The 17,034-nt window shown below is 34.6% G+C and overlaps 1 protein-coding gene across 3 annotated transcripts in view; it reads right to left on the bottom strand.

Moving 5' to 3' along the window:
• Positions 1-3,794: 3,794 nt before the first annotated feature.
• Positions 3,795-17,034, bottom strand: part of ZNF326 (zinc finger protein 326) — a 43,356-nt gene continuing 30,116 nt past the window's right edge. For 2 of the 3 annotated variants that reach the window (XM_036236165.1, XM_036236148.1), the window contains one exon: positions 10,927-13,223. In XM_036236165.1, the coding sequence (XP_036092058.1) occupies positions 12,870-13,223 (354 nt within the window). In that variant the 3' untranslated portion in view covers positions 10,927-12,869. Of the gene's footprint in view, positions 4,738-10,926; positions 13,224-17,034 lie in introns of those variants that run through there. The other variant, XM_036236156.1, reaches the window with a different exon arrangement.

Here is a 17,034-nt window from a genome sequence, read left to right as displayed (position 1 = left end):
AACAGGCCAAACATGAGGATTTCCTTCAGTGAGCGTGATTTCTTTTAATGGCACTATAATTCTCCAGTCACGCACGTTTTAAAAATATCTTATACAGTCTTTGATTACTTTTCCCTCTCACTGGCCCCCTGTGTCAAATGAATTGCAAGCACTGCCTGCTCCCATTAACATCTTTCAAATCTCTTGCCTCCTCTCCATTGTCACCCTGGTTAGGCCTTCACTGGACCCCTGCTATCTCTGTACGGAATGTCACACTAACCTTCTAACTGCACTCGCCACCTCATAGCAGTTTTTCTTCACTCCAAAACATCTTAAAATTGCTGATGGATTTATCCTCCTGAAGTAGAGCTCGGCTCATGTCACTTCACTGTCTCCCTCTTGCCTCAGAATAAAATCCACACACTTTACTCTGGCATTCAAGGCCCTCCTTGATCTGCCACCAAACGATTCAAGTGCCCTGCACTGCAGCCACATGGAAGCATATGCTGTCGCCTGGCGTCCCTGCTTTTGCTCCTGCTGATACTTCTTTCTTGAATGCTTTTCCTCCACCACCTCCACCACCCCGTTCATGTCCTAGTCACTTATATCTTACAAGTCCTAGGTCAAATGCCGTTCCTTCCATAAAGTCTTCCCGAATCATTTCAACTGAAACAAATCTTTCTCTGAAGTCCAATCCCATTCTGTTTCTTTCTTCAGTTCAAATGAGCAAATATTCATTGAGTTCCTGTAATGTACAGGAGTATATTATAGGACTGGGCACACTGGGGCAAACAAAAACAGACATGATCTCTATCCTTGTGTATCTTACAGTCTAATATGTATCACCTTTCAACGTGTATTTTCGATACATATTTACTTTCCCTTCTAGTCTGAAATTTTCATAAGTACTGTATCAACATGTCAATATTTCACTCATATTTTATGCCCTGCTCACACACAGTACCTAGCAGGGAGCACTGTGTGTGTTTGTTATTCAGAAAGTATTTGAATAAATTTGAAAAAGTATTAAATGTTACCAGATAGCTGTATTTCAGTCATTATGTCCTTCCCAAGCTCAAGTAACTGGTTAACTGTAAGTTTGAGAGTCTAACAAGTTCTGTGGATTTCCCGATTTTAAAATTTCTTCATCACTTAAACTGTACTTATAACAGAGTTAAGAGCAAAATGTTGAAATCAGATAAAACTAGGCACGAATTCCAGCTCTCCTGTGTGAACTGGGGGATGAGGGGTCCGGGAAAAAGCTAGAAGGAACCATTAAGAAAACCTTAATTGTCAAGGATGATTTTAGTGTGATTATCACTCAGATGTCTCCTACTCTCGTCTCTACTGGTTTTATGTCTAACTAGAAAACTGTGGGTTAAAACGGAAAGATCTGTGTACTAGTTCAGAGTACCATGCAACAAATATTTAGTCCCCTCCACCTCCCGCTGTAGGTGGTACATTTCCCTGTCCTTTGACTTTCATCTTGGCTGTGTGTCTTGCTTTAGTCAATGATACATCTGAGAATATAACAAAAACAGAAGCTTGAAAAATGTGAACGTGATTGGGCTTGCTTTTTTGCACATCTTTTTTTTCACTATGACTCAGGTACCGACTGATCCACAGAGAATGAGAGCTATTTGGAACATACCTGGATCAAATCTGTAGCCTGAAACAAAACCTACCTGAGCCCACCAAGATCAGCTTAACCCAGGCCAACTGCAGGCACATGAGAAAGAACAAACAACAAAAAATATGTATATAGTTGTAAGCCACTGAGCTTTGGGTAGATTATACAACATGATTATAAAAATGACCAAAATAAATGATATCTCCAAAAACTCTGTGATAGGTACATAAGTTTCCCTGCTTTGGGATCTCTCTGATAAAGTGGTTATCAACCAGAGGAGATTTTGCTCCCAGGCAAACATTTGGCAATGTCTGGAGAATCTTTTGGTTGTCTTAAATTGGGGTGGTGGCGGGGTAAGGAGGAGGCTACTAGGATCTAGTAGATAGAGGCCAGGAATGCTGCTAAACATCCTACAATGCACAGGATGGCCCCTACGACAAAAATTTTATCTGGTCCAAAATGTCCATGGTGCTGAAATTCAGAAATCTTATCCTAATACAATATAATGCAAATTAGGATGTCTTTCCCATTTCGCCACATACCTGTACTCACCCATAGATGCTTGTGCATTTGTGGCAGCATTGGTTGATTAATTAGTTACATTATTAAGTATTTAGTGGGTGCCTACCATTTCTAATTGCTAAGAACCCAGGGCTGAATTCAAAGAAAAACTTCCTATTCTCATGGGATTTACATTTTAGTGAAAGAGACAGGTGATAAATCTATGAAATGATTTTACACATAGTGAGTGGTGAAAGGATAATGGGGTTAAAGAACGACTACTACTTTCTGAGAAAGTTGCAGCTTAATCTAGCTGAATGATGAAAGAGACCCAGCCATGCAGTGGTTTGGAAAGGCCATTCTAGGTAGAAAAAAAAAAAAAAAAAAAAACAGTAAATAGTGACTATGAGACAGAAGGACGTGTGATATATCAGAGGAGCAGAAAGACCAGCGTACCTGTGCCTTAGTAAATGCGAGTCAGGTAGGAGATGAGATCAGGAAGACATTTGTAGGATCATATAGTATCGCTCGCATGGTACCAAGTGTAGAGTAAAATGAAACTTTTAAAGATGCCATGTAGAGAGAGACATTAGAACCCAGCAGTGATGGCATGTAGTGTGAGCAAATATTCATGAACATATGTGGGACACTCCTTGGTGTATGTGGAAAGCTGAAGTGAGGTGAGGGTGAGGGTACTTTACAGGGGAACCGGAGAGAGTAAGTTAGAGAGCTGGTAGGAGTGAAAGCAGGAGAATTTGAATTATTTTGTAACCGTATTCGATCTGTACCCACAGACAACTGATTAATCCTAATGAAACTTAGGAATACATTGGTAACTAGAGGAGAAAGCAAGCTATTCAACACTTTTCTTCTCTCACTCAAAATCTTGTGCTCTCTTGGAATGCTGCTCTGCCTCTCTAGGTTCCTGGCAGGTCTTTGTTGGGAAGAGACCAGTTAAGGAACAGAGCACTGCCTCCTCATCATAACCTAATGATAATCTCACCACTGTTGACAACAAATTTCCTCCTCTGGTGTTCTGGAGTGTAGAAAAATCTAGAAGAAATAATTTAGGATCTCTGGAGCAGAAAGAAAACACTTGAAGTCTAGGTGTTAGGTGCCTTGTACCTAGAGGTGGTTTCTAGGTCCTGCATGATTTTGATTTGTTTGGAAACCAGTATTGCCAGATAGACCTATGTAAGTTATTTCAGAATTTTAATTGCCTTTTAATCATCTGTAAGATTCCTAAGGACAAAGATTATGTTCATTTTGTTTTTTACTGTATCATCTGCTCCTAGCATGAATCTCTGGCACATAGTAAGCACTCAATGTATATTAGGTGAATAAATAATGAATGTGTCATGAAAATAGTCTCACGAAACTATAAAAATAAAGAGATAATGCAAAGAATAAAACAGCTGGACATGTCTATTTTAAAAAGGGGGGGGGGCTGTATATTTATCAACATATATTTCCAGGAGAAAACATAATAACTGTAACATTCTTCCAACCAGTTCATTTTTTGACCATCTTCCATGCGCTGTACTAGCTGGATATAGGAAAAAAGAAAAAGTCCTTTCTAGAAAGCAGAGGCCTACAGCATAGAGTAGAGAAATAGCTACAGCATGGTTTGTTTGTGGGTAGAGAGAAAAGGTCAAGAAAACCCAGGAATGCTTCCTAGAACAGCTATATTTCAGGTAGCTTTTATTTTTAATCCAAATATCGTTAAACAGAACATTCAGAGTTCAAATTCCATACCCGACTATTTTTAATATACCTAGACCAGTGATTCTCAGCTGAGGGAGATTTTGCCCTCTAGGGGACATTTGTCAACATTTTTGATTGCATGACTAGAGTACGCTACTGGAATATATTAAGTAGAGGCCAGAGATGTTGCTAAACATCCTACAGTGCAAAAGACAGCTTCCCACAACAAAGAATTATCCAGTCCAGAATATAAACAGTGCCAAGATTGAGAATTCCTGACCTAGAATGAGAGAATTGGGAAGTAACATGCAAATAAAAACACAAATATATCATTTAATCAAGGCTTCTCTAATGTAATTGTGATAATAGGAATTATTTAATTAGCTGCCCCAATTGTAAGTCAAAAAAGTACAAATAATAAATCAATTAAATTTTGTGATGAATGTGAATAAAGTACTTAAATCTCATGATATGTATGATTCAAATATTTACATTAAACAGTCATATCTCTAGCATTGCATATCAAATCCAGGGTCTCAGGAAAACATGACTTGATTAGAATTCCAAGTTGAAGAATGTTACACTTAAATAGAAATTATGGGTTCTTTTATAGCTTTCAGTTTCTAGGGTGGAAAAGGCTTAGCCTATTCCTTTTGTGTTTAAAATTACATTACTTAGTCATATGTTCAGCATCCTGTAGCTGGATACATTTGTTCCCTATAGGAAGTTTATAAGTTGTAAAAGAAGTTTGATGCAGAATACAAATTGGGAGTATTACATGACTACCTCTTGAGGACACTAAGTTGTGCAAACAACATCATTTTATCTGACGCAGTAGCTTTGGATTGGTCTTCTGTTCACCCTAGGGCTGTCTGGATTATAGGTCAGGGACATCACTGTCATACTCCAGCTGCTGCAGAAAGCTACTGGAAGAAAAAGAGATTTATGAGTATTTTGGTTATACTGAACCAAGGAGCTATACATACAACAGGGAGCCTCGTGGCTCTAAATTTCAGCATTATGCAAAAAGAAAATGTGGACTTAGGTGTCAAGGGAGTCCTCCAGAAGCAAATAGGATATCTTGGTAAACTCTCTAAAGAATAAATTTAACAGTTATTAAAGAACACCGCCCCGTTGTTGTTAGCATTGAACTTTATATCACAGGAAGAGATACAAGGGATTTTCAGGAAAACATCTGTCATTTAACAGTGAGAGGGACCTCAGCACTGACAAGCAATTCAAATCTCAGTTGAGGAGAGTTATTTAACTCTTTATGGGTGGCCGAGTTTTGAGCTCTAACATTATTAGCAGGTTATTAACATCCTTGTCAGGTGAGAACTTCTGATGCTGAAGGAAAAAGTTATTGGGAATAATTATTATTGGTTCTGCTATATGAGACACTCATGAAATATTTCCCTTTGATTATATCAAATTATGTTATGATTTTGTTCGTTTTGACCAAAGTCCTGTGCAAACCTTATGGAGAAATGAGTAGATGTTACTTTCAAAACAAGTTATGAAAGATCAAAAATCGTTAAAATGAATTTGAAAAACATCTACATTTCTGTATTGATTTTACATAGTGAGTTACCAAACCAATTCTCCCTTCTCTTTTACTGATAATTAAAATTATATGAACAAATTAGTTCTGACATTTAGGTAACAGTAGGAAAACTAAAAATTTTGAGAACCAACTAAGCACTCCCAGATAGTGGTACGTGTTTACTTACACTCACTTAATTTTTCTAACAATGTGCAAGGAAGGTAACATTATCTTCATGTTATAGATGAGAAAACAGAATTTTCCTAATTTAAATATTTTCCTAATATGGACAAAACTAAGGAAACGGTACAGCTAGAGTGGGGAGTTGGGAACAGCAGGGAAGTGAGATGTGTTGAATTCCAATGCTAAAAGCCTGTTTACACTGATGCTGCCACAAGAAATTACATTTTTGTGTCAGACACATGAATATTAAAATTCACCACTTGAAAAAGAATTCATACTGTAAGTTGATCATGAGATCCCCTAAGTTCCATGCCCACATCGCCAACTGCTTACCTGGGTGGTTCGATTCTTAGTGTTTATTTCATTCCTTTTAAACATTTATATTATAAACATGATACATGGCTATTTCCTTATTATTTAAAAAATAAAAAATGGAAATAAAGTTTTTAAAAAGTCACTGCTTTCCCAATGCAACTTCCCTCCTCACATGTAAACATTATTTGAGTATCCTTTCAGATTTTTATATATTTTTATTTTATGTATTTTATACAAATACATAGTTTAGAATTTATATATTTACATATATACCTATACATGGTTTTCCTGGGTAAAACTCTAACACATACATTATACTGTGACTTGCTTTTTTCCTCTTCACAACATATCTTGGAGATTTTCCCATGTCAAAGCATACAGATAGATCTCTCTAGTGGCTATAAACTGTTTGACTATTATAACTCTACATGTTTTAATTATTCTTATTGCTGAATATTTAGGTTGTTCCCAATTCCTTATTACAAATAATACTGTAAAGACTGTTCTTTTAAATATACTCTGCTTCAGCAATTCTTACACACACTTTTCCCCCTCACATTTTATCATCTCTGGGGGTGGAATGTATCTTAGTCGATGGCATCTTACCATCACTGTCAGTCAGGTGGTATTTGTTATGTAAAAATCTTTTCTTGACATCTCTGGTAATAGTAAAAAGTACATTTTAAATTACATGAAGTAAGTCATCTCTGCATTCATGTGTATTTCAGGGATTTGTGATTTCAGGCAAATGAATAGCTATTTATAGGTGGGAACAAATAGTATGTGCATTTAAAATTTTGCTAGTTACTTCCAAATTGCCCTCCAAATAAGGTGAAACGATTTTAATGGTCATCGACCATTTGCAAGTGTGCCTGTTTTCATCAAGTGGTTATTAAAATCTTCGAATATTTGTCAAATAACTGATAAACTGGAGCTCTTCACTGACTTAATCTTTTGTCTCCTATATACACATACTGCAAATATTTTCTCCTCTTCTGTTACTCTTCTTTCAACTTTGTTTAGTGTTTTTGTGTACCAAATTTGTCTGATCTTTCTATTTGTCTTCTGGGGTTTATACTTTGCTTAGAAAGACTTTCGCCCCAAAATTAAGATTTTCCTACATTTTATTTTAGTATTTATAGTTTTTTACACTTTTCTCTTTAATTCACATGAAATTTATTTTTGTGTATAGTGTGACATAGGTATCTATCTATTCTTCCCCCAATGTGGCTGTTCTACTGTCCCCAAATTACTCACAAGCTACTTTATCTTTTACTGATTCAAAATTGTCTTTATCATATATTATATATCTACATATTACATGAGTCTGTTCCTTTAATGTTTCATTGATCTATTTATGTTTAACATTACTGTAGTTTTGTCATATGTTTCTAATAAGAAACATAAGCCAAATTTTCCTTTCCTTTTTTCTTGGTGACTTTGTACATATAATTTCTGAATCAGCTTAAATGGCATATACTGCTGGTAGCACCCTAATATCCATTTTCTCTTTCTTTTAATAGAACCCTTGCTTTTTACCTGGACACATGGCCATATAGAATACATACAATTTCCAGCCTTTTTGGCAGGTGTGTCTTGTGGCAATGCTATTAATGGAGAAACGTAGGTGCAATTTCTGGGACCTGTTCTTACAATGAAGGTATGTGACTTTGTTCTCTTCCTCCTCTCCACTGACTGGAATACATACAGGATGACGAGAGGTTTTGAAGATGGCAGAACAATACAGAGGGAGCATCAGTCTCTGACTTCTGCAAGGGCACCACCAACCCTGCACTGCCCACATGAATTTTTGTGAGAATGCCACTTCAATCTTGCTTAAGCCACTGTTATTTTTAATTTGTTCTCACACTCAACACTAATTCTTAGTAACAAAATCCCATTGGAATCTATGAATTCATCTGAAGGTAACTGACACCTGGACAATATTGAGTTTTAAAAAATAGGATTACAGAATGTTTATTTATGCATTCAGGTGTTTTATACCCTTCATAAAAATGTAGTTCTCCTCATGTGGGTCTGCACTTCTCCCACTAATTCCTGAATAGTATGTAGTTCGGATTTTTTTTTTATTGCAAATGAGAATTTTTAAATCACATTTCCAATTGTCTGATACTAGTCTATAGAAAGCTAGATTTGTATATGTTGGATTACTAAACAAAACTTTTTATTTCTAAGTTTTTTTATTCTCTTGGATATACTGTCTCCACAATCACACTGCCTGAAATAATTTCCATGTTATTGCTCCCTACTATTTTTATTTTGGATGAATGATTGTTGTATAGCCAACAGACTTGATCCTGATATGAATGTGAACACTTGCTGAAGATTTTTGGTAGACACCCTTAGCCAAGTTTAAAAGGTTTCTTTCTGCACCCCTATGTTCACAACAGCACAATTTACAATAGCCCAGATATGGAAGCAACCTAAATGCACATCAACAGACAAATGGATAAAGAAGTTTCAGTTCATATATACAATGGAATATTACTCAGCCATTAAAAAAGAAGAAGAAATCCTACCATTTGCAACATGAATGGACCTAGAGGTAATTATGCTAAGTGAAACAAGTCAGAGAGATAAATACAGTATGATTTCACTTATATGCGGAATCTAAGGAACAAAAAGAACTAATGAAAAACAGACACGAATATAGAGGACAATTTGGTGACAGAGGGGAGAGGGATTGGGGACCTAGAAGAATGGAGTAAAGGGTTAGAGTAGTAAATATTAGTAGATGATAGATGGTTATGGGGATGGGAAGCACGGCACAGGGAATGCAGTCAGCATTAATGTAATGGCTAAGTGTAGAGCCAGAGGAGTGAAAGAGCAATCAGGGATCATTTTATAAACTATATAGATGTCTAACCAATGTACTGTACACTTGAAACTAATAAAATTTAAAACAAAAGGTTGATTTCTATTCCTAGAGCTAAATTTCGGAAAATGTTTTTTAACATGTCACAATTATCACATTTTCTCATTTGTTCTTAAAACAGTAATGTTTTATAAGCTATAATAATGTTACATATTAAATCACCATTTTTGTATGTCCAAAGCAATCAAATAATGGCATTTTCATACAGTTCAACTAGTATATCCAAATAATGCATTAGTAAAAAATGACAAAAAGGAAAAAATGAATATTTAAAAAATATATTATTTAAAATTTGGCAAAAATCATATTCCCAGGCTATGAAAGGATATTGTTTGAGAAATGTTTCAAGAGTTAACTAGTGTTTAGATAGTTCATACTTCTACGGTATTTCATATTTCAACTTTAATTCTAACATTACAAAAAGGCAGTGGAATCTTCTACCTGTCAAAGGCATATACAACAAAGATAGAATGTATGCATCCTTATTTCGATATAGAGAGAAGGATCAACAGAAGCTGAAAGATTTCACGTAAATCTTCTGTGGTCCAAATTGCTAATGAGGAAAATTAAAAATGTAAAAGTTATAGTTAATAAATTTCCAAATGTATTGAATTACATTAATAGGTTGTTATATTCTTTGGATAAACCCTATGTTGCCATGACATATTCTTTTGGATTTGAGTTTTTTTCAATGATTACATTTGTTCTTGAGATTGGTCTACTAATTCTCTTTGATGGACAATATTCTGTAACAAGGGGTATACTAGCCTCAGAAACCAAATCGAGGTGTTTCAGATTTCTGCGTAATCTGGAACGGCTTAAATAAGAATTCTTAAAATTTCATGAATTTTTTTAAATGCAAGCATTTACAAAAACAGTGTCTTCTTGTATATATCTAATTATTTGTATTAATTGATTTATTGCTATCCACTTAATTTCTGTTTTATTGCATGATGAAAAGAGGAGGGAGCCTATATTTCTTTGTGGCCTATGTCATGGTCGTACTTCATATTTGAAAAGAAATACTCTATTGAAGTTTGTGAACTGTATGATTCAAAACCTGTGTCCTCAACTTTGAACTCTTGATCTGATATCTAAAAGAACTATGTTCAAATACTTAGCTTGATTGCAAATTTGTCAATTTCTTCCCTATTATTTCTTTTTTTCCTTAGTTTTTTTTTTTTAATGTTGTCATCTTCTGGAACTCATATATACATACACATATAATATAGTCCATTCATTCATTCATTCATTCAAAAATACATCTAATGCGGGAAAAAGAACAAAAACAAGACCAAGGCCCAGTTTTCTGACTCCCAGAGGTCCGTAAAAGGAATGCCAATTCTTTCATAAAATATCATGGAGGCTACTTCAAACCTATCCCTGGTCATTAATGGACAGAAGCTTCTGCCTTAACATGGGAGAGTTGTAGACATTAGAAATTTGTTTGAGAGCCTTATAAATGTTCCCAAAATATAATCACTAACCACTAGCATTAGAACCACCTGACACACTTATTAAAAATATATCATCTCCAAAGAATATGATCTAGCAAATCTGGTATACAGGTGGCCCCAAATCCTCATCTCCACAAAAATCTAAGAACTACTGCCTTTATATTTCCTATATTTAAGATGGCCTGAAATATGAAGTCCACCAAGCAAAGCTGACAGTTATAGGTTACAGAAAGTACAGAGGTCTGGAGATAGGGAAGAGCTTCATTAAAAAAAAATAACTGAAGGCTATTATGGTTGATGACAGGAATGGCATGATATAAAGTTGGAAAGCTAGGCCAGGTCTGACTGCCATGATAAGGAGTTTGGACTGTACAACTACAAAAGCAGCAGAAGGCCAGAATAATCTGAATTACATTTTTAAAAGATTATTCTTCTGTGTGGAAAACTGAATCTAACAGTCAGAGTGAAAGCAAGATTAGGTAATAAGCTATTTCGATAGTCCAGGAAAGAGATGATATTGACTTGAACTGGGTTGGTAGCAGCAGACATGGAAGAAATGGCAGATAAATTTTACAAGTAGAAAACATAGACTTTCTGATAGATTAGAGGTAGAAGTGGATAAAAAGGGAAGAACACAGGACAGTTCCTAGACACCTATATAGGTTTGTAAACAACTAAATAACTACATAGGTTGTAAATAAATTTCTTTGGTTAGAACTAATGTTTTACTTTTTAATAAAGAAAAATAATAGGATAACAGAAGTTTAAAAGTTATTAGATTACATAAATCCTTATCACAAAAGTGTAAAATATACACATGAATGATCACAAAAATTAATCTGCCTGCAAAGTATCTATAAATTATCTAACAAGAGATACATAAATTTTAATTATTGAATTAAGCACAATAACAAAATGCACTTTATTAATAACTTGCAAATAAGCTAGTCTGAATAAAGGTTTTTACATGTTTCCTACAAAAATTACTACTTAGATGTTCTTTCCTGTCATTCTAAGACATCTACTTAGAAGTTGTTACACAGGATTCTTTTTATACAGGGTTCTTTCCAAAAGTTTCTTAACAAAAACAAAAACAAAACACTCTACTTATTGCCAAAAGAATCTACTAATTATAACTGAAAGGAATCTATTCTCTCCTTTTACCTTAGCCCTACCATGAATTTTTTTTTTTAGAAAGGAGAAAATAGGGTTAATCAAGTCCTAATATCCTTAAAATCTGAACTCCTGAACAAAAAGGCTTTCTTTCTGAATTGTTAGTAAAAATTGGATCCTATCTTGTCTCCAGGCTTCAACTAAACTTATGTGGCTCCAAATCCCTTCAAGTGGATATAAATGCCTATTAAATTTTCCCAACTGAAAGATAAGCAAGTCTAGCTCACAACAATAAACCCACACTCTCCCGATGGGGGGAAAAATCTATCTTTAAAAGCTTTGCTAAATGCAGAGAAATTAACTGTGAAATTCTACAAATGCCCATATAATCATCTACTTAACACCTTAAAATTACTTAGTTTGCCCATATATGGATCCATTTGATGCCTCAAAATTTTGAGAAGCTAATTTCACTGAGAATTCCCCTCATAAGAAGCCAGAATAAAAATGCAAAGAGCACTACTTTTCAGTGACATAGATGGTCATTTGAAAATAGATCATCTATCAATCTCATCTTCTCTTTCTGAGAAAGCATGTGGTCCATAAAATGTAATAAAAGGAAATAGTCAAAAGAGAAGTAATTTTTTTAAAAAAAGTGATAGTTTGTTTCTTGGTTCCTCAGCCAAACTGACATGACAAAAGAACACAACTATGAAAAATTATTTGTATTCAAATGTATTTTCAAAATGATTTCAATATTTGACAGGCACAGAGAAAAGAAATAAATTAAAACAAGTATAAATAGGTCAGTTATAGACTGACATCTATTTGAAATATGTTAAAAAATATTTAGTAATACTTTTTAAAAATATGATGACTGAGGTAAAATTTTTCTTTAATTCAAGTCTTCTCAATCGTCTTGAAATACCTGTGAGCTGAACTACTGCATTAAGGCAAATTCTGATTTTAAATACTCAGTTAATTGATGAACTGTTTCATTTAAAATTCCTAATCCAGGGAGTTTTTGTAAAAAACATTTTATTGCTACAAAGGGGAAACATGGTCACAAAAAGCCTTTAAGCGTATCTTAACGCAAAGTACTATTCAATGTCCAATGCAGTAAAAAAATACACAGAGCACAAAATACTTGCCCAATTTATCTCTTCCAGGGTAAGTATTCAAAACATTAATGCACACTTGAATATATACTCCCAAGAGCAGCATTTAAGTTCAAATGATTAGAATAGATATACTAACAATACACATCTGTTATCCTAACACCAATAAAGTAATAAAAACTAAGCTTAAAAATCATACAAACAATTTATCGAATATAAGTTTGGTAGCTATAAAAACTAAACTAAAATAGTCTTACCTTCATTTTATTAAACAAATGCCAAACATTTAGAAATTATATAAAACAAATTTTAATGTGTGGAATGCATGCAACATGGGTGTTAACACTCATATTTTAAACTATTTAAATTCTTACCCTTTTCCACATTAGGACAGAAATTTAAAGCTTCGTTTAGATATGATACCTTATACTTAATTTTCTTCAGATTGGTCAACAGGGAAGCTGACAGGCTCTGCCTTTGCTTCTTCTTTCTCACCTCCCCCCACTGCTTCTCCTGCCCCCACTGCCTCTCCTCCCACCACTGCCCTTTCTTCCCCCACTCCCTTTAGGTCCCCCGCTTCCTGGACCTCTCCCACTCCCTCCTCTACTCCTCCACCTGCTCCTGCTTCCTCTACTTCCTGCACTTCCTCTCCTTCCCCCACTTCCTCTTCTTCCTCCTCCTCTTCTTCTTCTTCAATAGGTTCATCAATCTTTTCTTCCTCCTCCTCATCTCCTTCTATTTGCTGATCTTGAGAATGATCTTGAATTTCAAAAGGATTCTCACCCTAAAAATATGACGAAAAATAAATTTTGAAATCAGGATTCCTTTTTCTATCAGTGAAAGTTTTATTTCCTATATCATAAACACAAGTATTATTTGAAACATTTTAACTTATGACAAATGCACTATTATACTCCATAAACTAGAAAGTGTAACTGAAATTCTAAAATTATCAAGTGTCAAGTAATGCAAACAAATAACAGTATAGAAGAACTGAAAAAAGGTCTCTATAGTTGATAATTATTAAAGCTGAGTGAGAGAACTTGAAGGATTTATATATTACCCCTTTTACTCTCATAAGTTTAAAATTATAAATTATAAAGAATAAAACATTAAAAAATTTTCAGTTGAAAATTGGGTCACTGGTAATCTTAGAACAGTTTCAAAAGGATAATATAAGTGGAAGTGAGACAGCAATGATTGTCCAAGAATTGTTACAATTTCCTGTGAAGCTCTTAAAAAAAAACAGATCCAAGTCCCACACTCTGAGATTTTAATTCAGTCACGTAGAGGAGCTCCTGCTAAAAACACAAATTCCTAGATTAATTTTAGACCTCCTGAATCAAAATTTCCAGAGAAGAATTATGATAACCTGCATATTTAAAAAGCATTTTGGTAGATATTTATCAGAGAAGTTTGGAAAACCCTAATTTAAAAGGTCTTAAAAAGGGCCTAGGCAAATTTTTGATTTTAGCCTCACAGGTGATTCTAATTACATATTTCCAATTGAGAACTACTAGGTAAAAGACTGAATAATATAAAGTACACAATGCAGGGTAAACTACCTTTTTAAGTGTGGTGATAGGAGATAAAATGATGGAGAGAGCCAGGGACCAGAAAAAGCTATATTTAGTCTAGGAAACTCAAAAGCATGTCTGTGTAGGGAAGACAGTAAAATAGTAAAGAGGAAAAAGTCAGATGCAAGTAAGGAAAGAATTAACTGATGAAACAAGATGAAAGGCAAAAAAGGGTATTTTCCTTCACAGATAGTAATAAAGGTGAGGAAAAGAGACATAAACATAAGGCAGAAAGGAGAGAACTAGAGTTCACATCTAATGGTGTCATCTCCCTAAGAGGAAAGAATATGGGAAGTAAGGAAAATAAAGATGAAATCTGGATTTGTGAAGAGCAGAAAAGGTTTAAAAGTCACTACAGGAAGCATAGTATATTGATTGGTAATAAGTAAAATTATTGTGAACTGCAGTGAAAATGTGGCAAACACAGTACAGGCACAAATCCACGTGGTTTCAGCAAGACAGACAGTTAGTAATGCCGGGTCATATAAGCGGTAGAAGAACAGGTAAGGAAGGAATTTTAGAATGGCAGCTCTGCATTGTTGTTAGGCCTGACCTTGAATGTTCAGGCAAGGGAGTGAAGAAGGAATGAGATGATACAGTTGGAGAACTGGGAAAAATTGATGAACTGATTATCTTCATGGGACAAAGATTAAAAAGGACATTCTGTCAGACTGAAAGCACTTGAAAGTGAAAGAGTTTAAAGCCATGACTAGAGCTCCACAAACAGCAGATTTTCTGGGGAATGACAGCGGGGAACAGAGCAGACAGAAATGATGAATAAAGAGAAATCACTGAGCAATGTGACACCAGTGCTTCTTGAACTTTAATGCATATAAATCAGTTCCTGGTCCACGGATCACATTCAGAATAACAAGGTTTTATAGTAGTTCTTCTCAGATCAGGTTCTTTCTCCCCAGTAGGTACATGAGCAAGACACTGTATCAGTGATGTCTCTCATTTCATGAAGTGACTCTAAAGTATAACTTGAAACCCCTATATAGAAATTCTAACTGGTATTTGTCTCTCATTAAAAATTACTTTCATAGAAGTTCTAGCCACAGCAATCCAATAAGTAAAACACATCTAAATTGGAAAGGAAGAAGTAAAACTGTCATTATTTGCAGATGACATGATACTATACAGAGAATCCTAAAGATTCCACCAAAAAAACTGTTAGAACTGATAAATGAATTCAGAAAGGTATCAGAACACAAAAGTAATATTCAGAAATTGGCTGCATTCTTAAAATACCAACAATAAACCATCAGAAAGAAAAATGAAGAAAACAAGCCCATTTACAATTGCATCAAAAAATCAAATCAAATCAAATCAAATCAAAATAAAATACTTAGGAATAAATTTAACCAAGGAGGTAAAAGACAGACCTGTACTCAGATAATTATAAGTCAATGAAGAAATTGAAGAAGACATAAATGAACGGAAGCATATACTATGCTCATGGATAGAAAGAATATGCTTAAAATGTCCATACAATCCAAAGCAATCTATAGATTCAATGCAATCCCTATAAAAATACCAATGAAATTTTTCACAAAACTAAAACAAATAATCCAAAAATTTATATGGAACCATAAAAGACTCCAAATAGGCACAGCAATCTTGAGAAAGAACAAAGTTGGAGGTGTAACACTACCTGACATCAAACTATACTACAAGGCTATAGTCATCAAAACAGCATGGTACTGGCATAAAAATAGACACACAGATTAAATGACCATGTAGGCTTGGGTTTATTTGATCTATGAAAAAAGGAGGCAAGTATATACAATGGGGTAAAGACAGCCTATTAAAGAAATGGTGTTTGGAAAGCTAGACAGATACATGCAAAAAAATGAAACTGGACCACTCTCTTACACCATATACAAGAATAAACTCAAAATGTATTAAAGACTTAAATGCTAAGACCTGAAACCATAAAACTTCTAGAAGAAAATAAAGGCTGTAAACTCTCTGACATTGCTCTTAGTAATATTTTTTCTGATATGTTACCTCAGGCGAGAAAAAAGAAGAAAAAATAAACAAGTGGGACTACATCAATCTAAACATTTTTCACAGCAAAGGAAACCATTTCATTTCAACGAAATGAAAAGACAACCTACTGAATGGGAGAAGACATTTGCCAATGATACATCAGATAAGGAGTCAATGTCCAAAACATATAAAGAACTCACACAACTTAATACCAAAAACACCTAACAATCCAATTTAAAAATGGACAGACGACCTAAACAGACATTTCTACAGAAAAGGCATACAGAGGACCAACAACATATGAAAAGATGTTCAATGTCACTAATCATCAGAGAAATGCATATCAAAACCACAATGAGATGTCACCTCACACCTTTCAGAATGGCCATCATCAGTAAATCAACAAACAAGTGCCAGCGAGGATGTGGAGAAAAGGAAACCCTTGCGCACGGTTGGTGGGACTGCAAATTGGTGTAGCCTCTATGGAAAACAGTATGGAAGTTCCTCAAAAATTTGAAACCAGAACTACCACATGACCTAGCAATTCCACTTCTGGGTATTTATTTACCCAAAGATCCAAAACACTAATTCAAAAAGACAGATGCACCTTATGTTTTCTGCAGCATTAATTACAATAGCCGAGATATGGAAGCAACCTAAATTCCTTCAGTAGACAACAGATAAAGAAGAGGTGGTACATACATACAATAGAATGTCATTTGGCCATAAAAAAGAATGACAACATGGATGGATGTAGAGGGTATTATGCTAAGTGAAATAAGTCAGACAGAAAAAAACAAATACCATATGATTTCACATATATGTGGAATCTAAGGAACAAAATAAACGAACAAACAAAATGAAAACAGGTGTATAGACATAGAGAACAAACAGGTGATTGCCAGATTGGCTAGGTGAAAATGGTGAAAAGATTAACAAGTACAAATTGGTAGTTACGACACAGTCATGGGGATGTGAAGTTCAGCATAAAGAATATAGTCAGTAGTATAGTAATAAGTATATATA

Source organism: Rousettus aegyptiacus, unplaced genomic scaffold, assembly GCF_014176215.1.
Source record: "Rousettus aegyptiacus isolate mRouAeg1 unplaced genomic scaffold, mRouAeg1.p scaffold_m13_p_1, whole genome shotgun sequence".
Lineage (NCBI taxonomy): Eukaryota > Metazoa > Chordata > Mammalia > Chiroptera > Pteropodidae > Rousettus > Rousettus aegyptiacus.
Note: the sequence above shows the minus strand (reverse complement) of the source record. Positions and strands in the feature narration are given on the sequence as shown.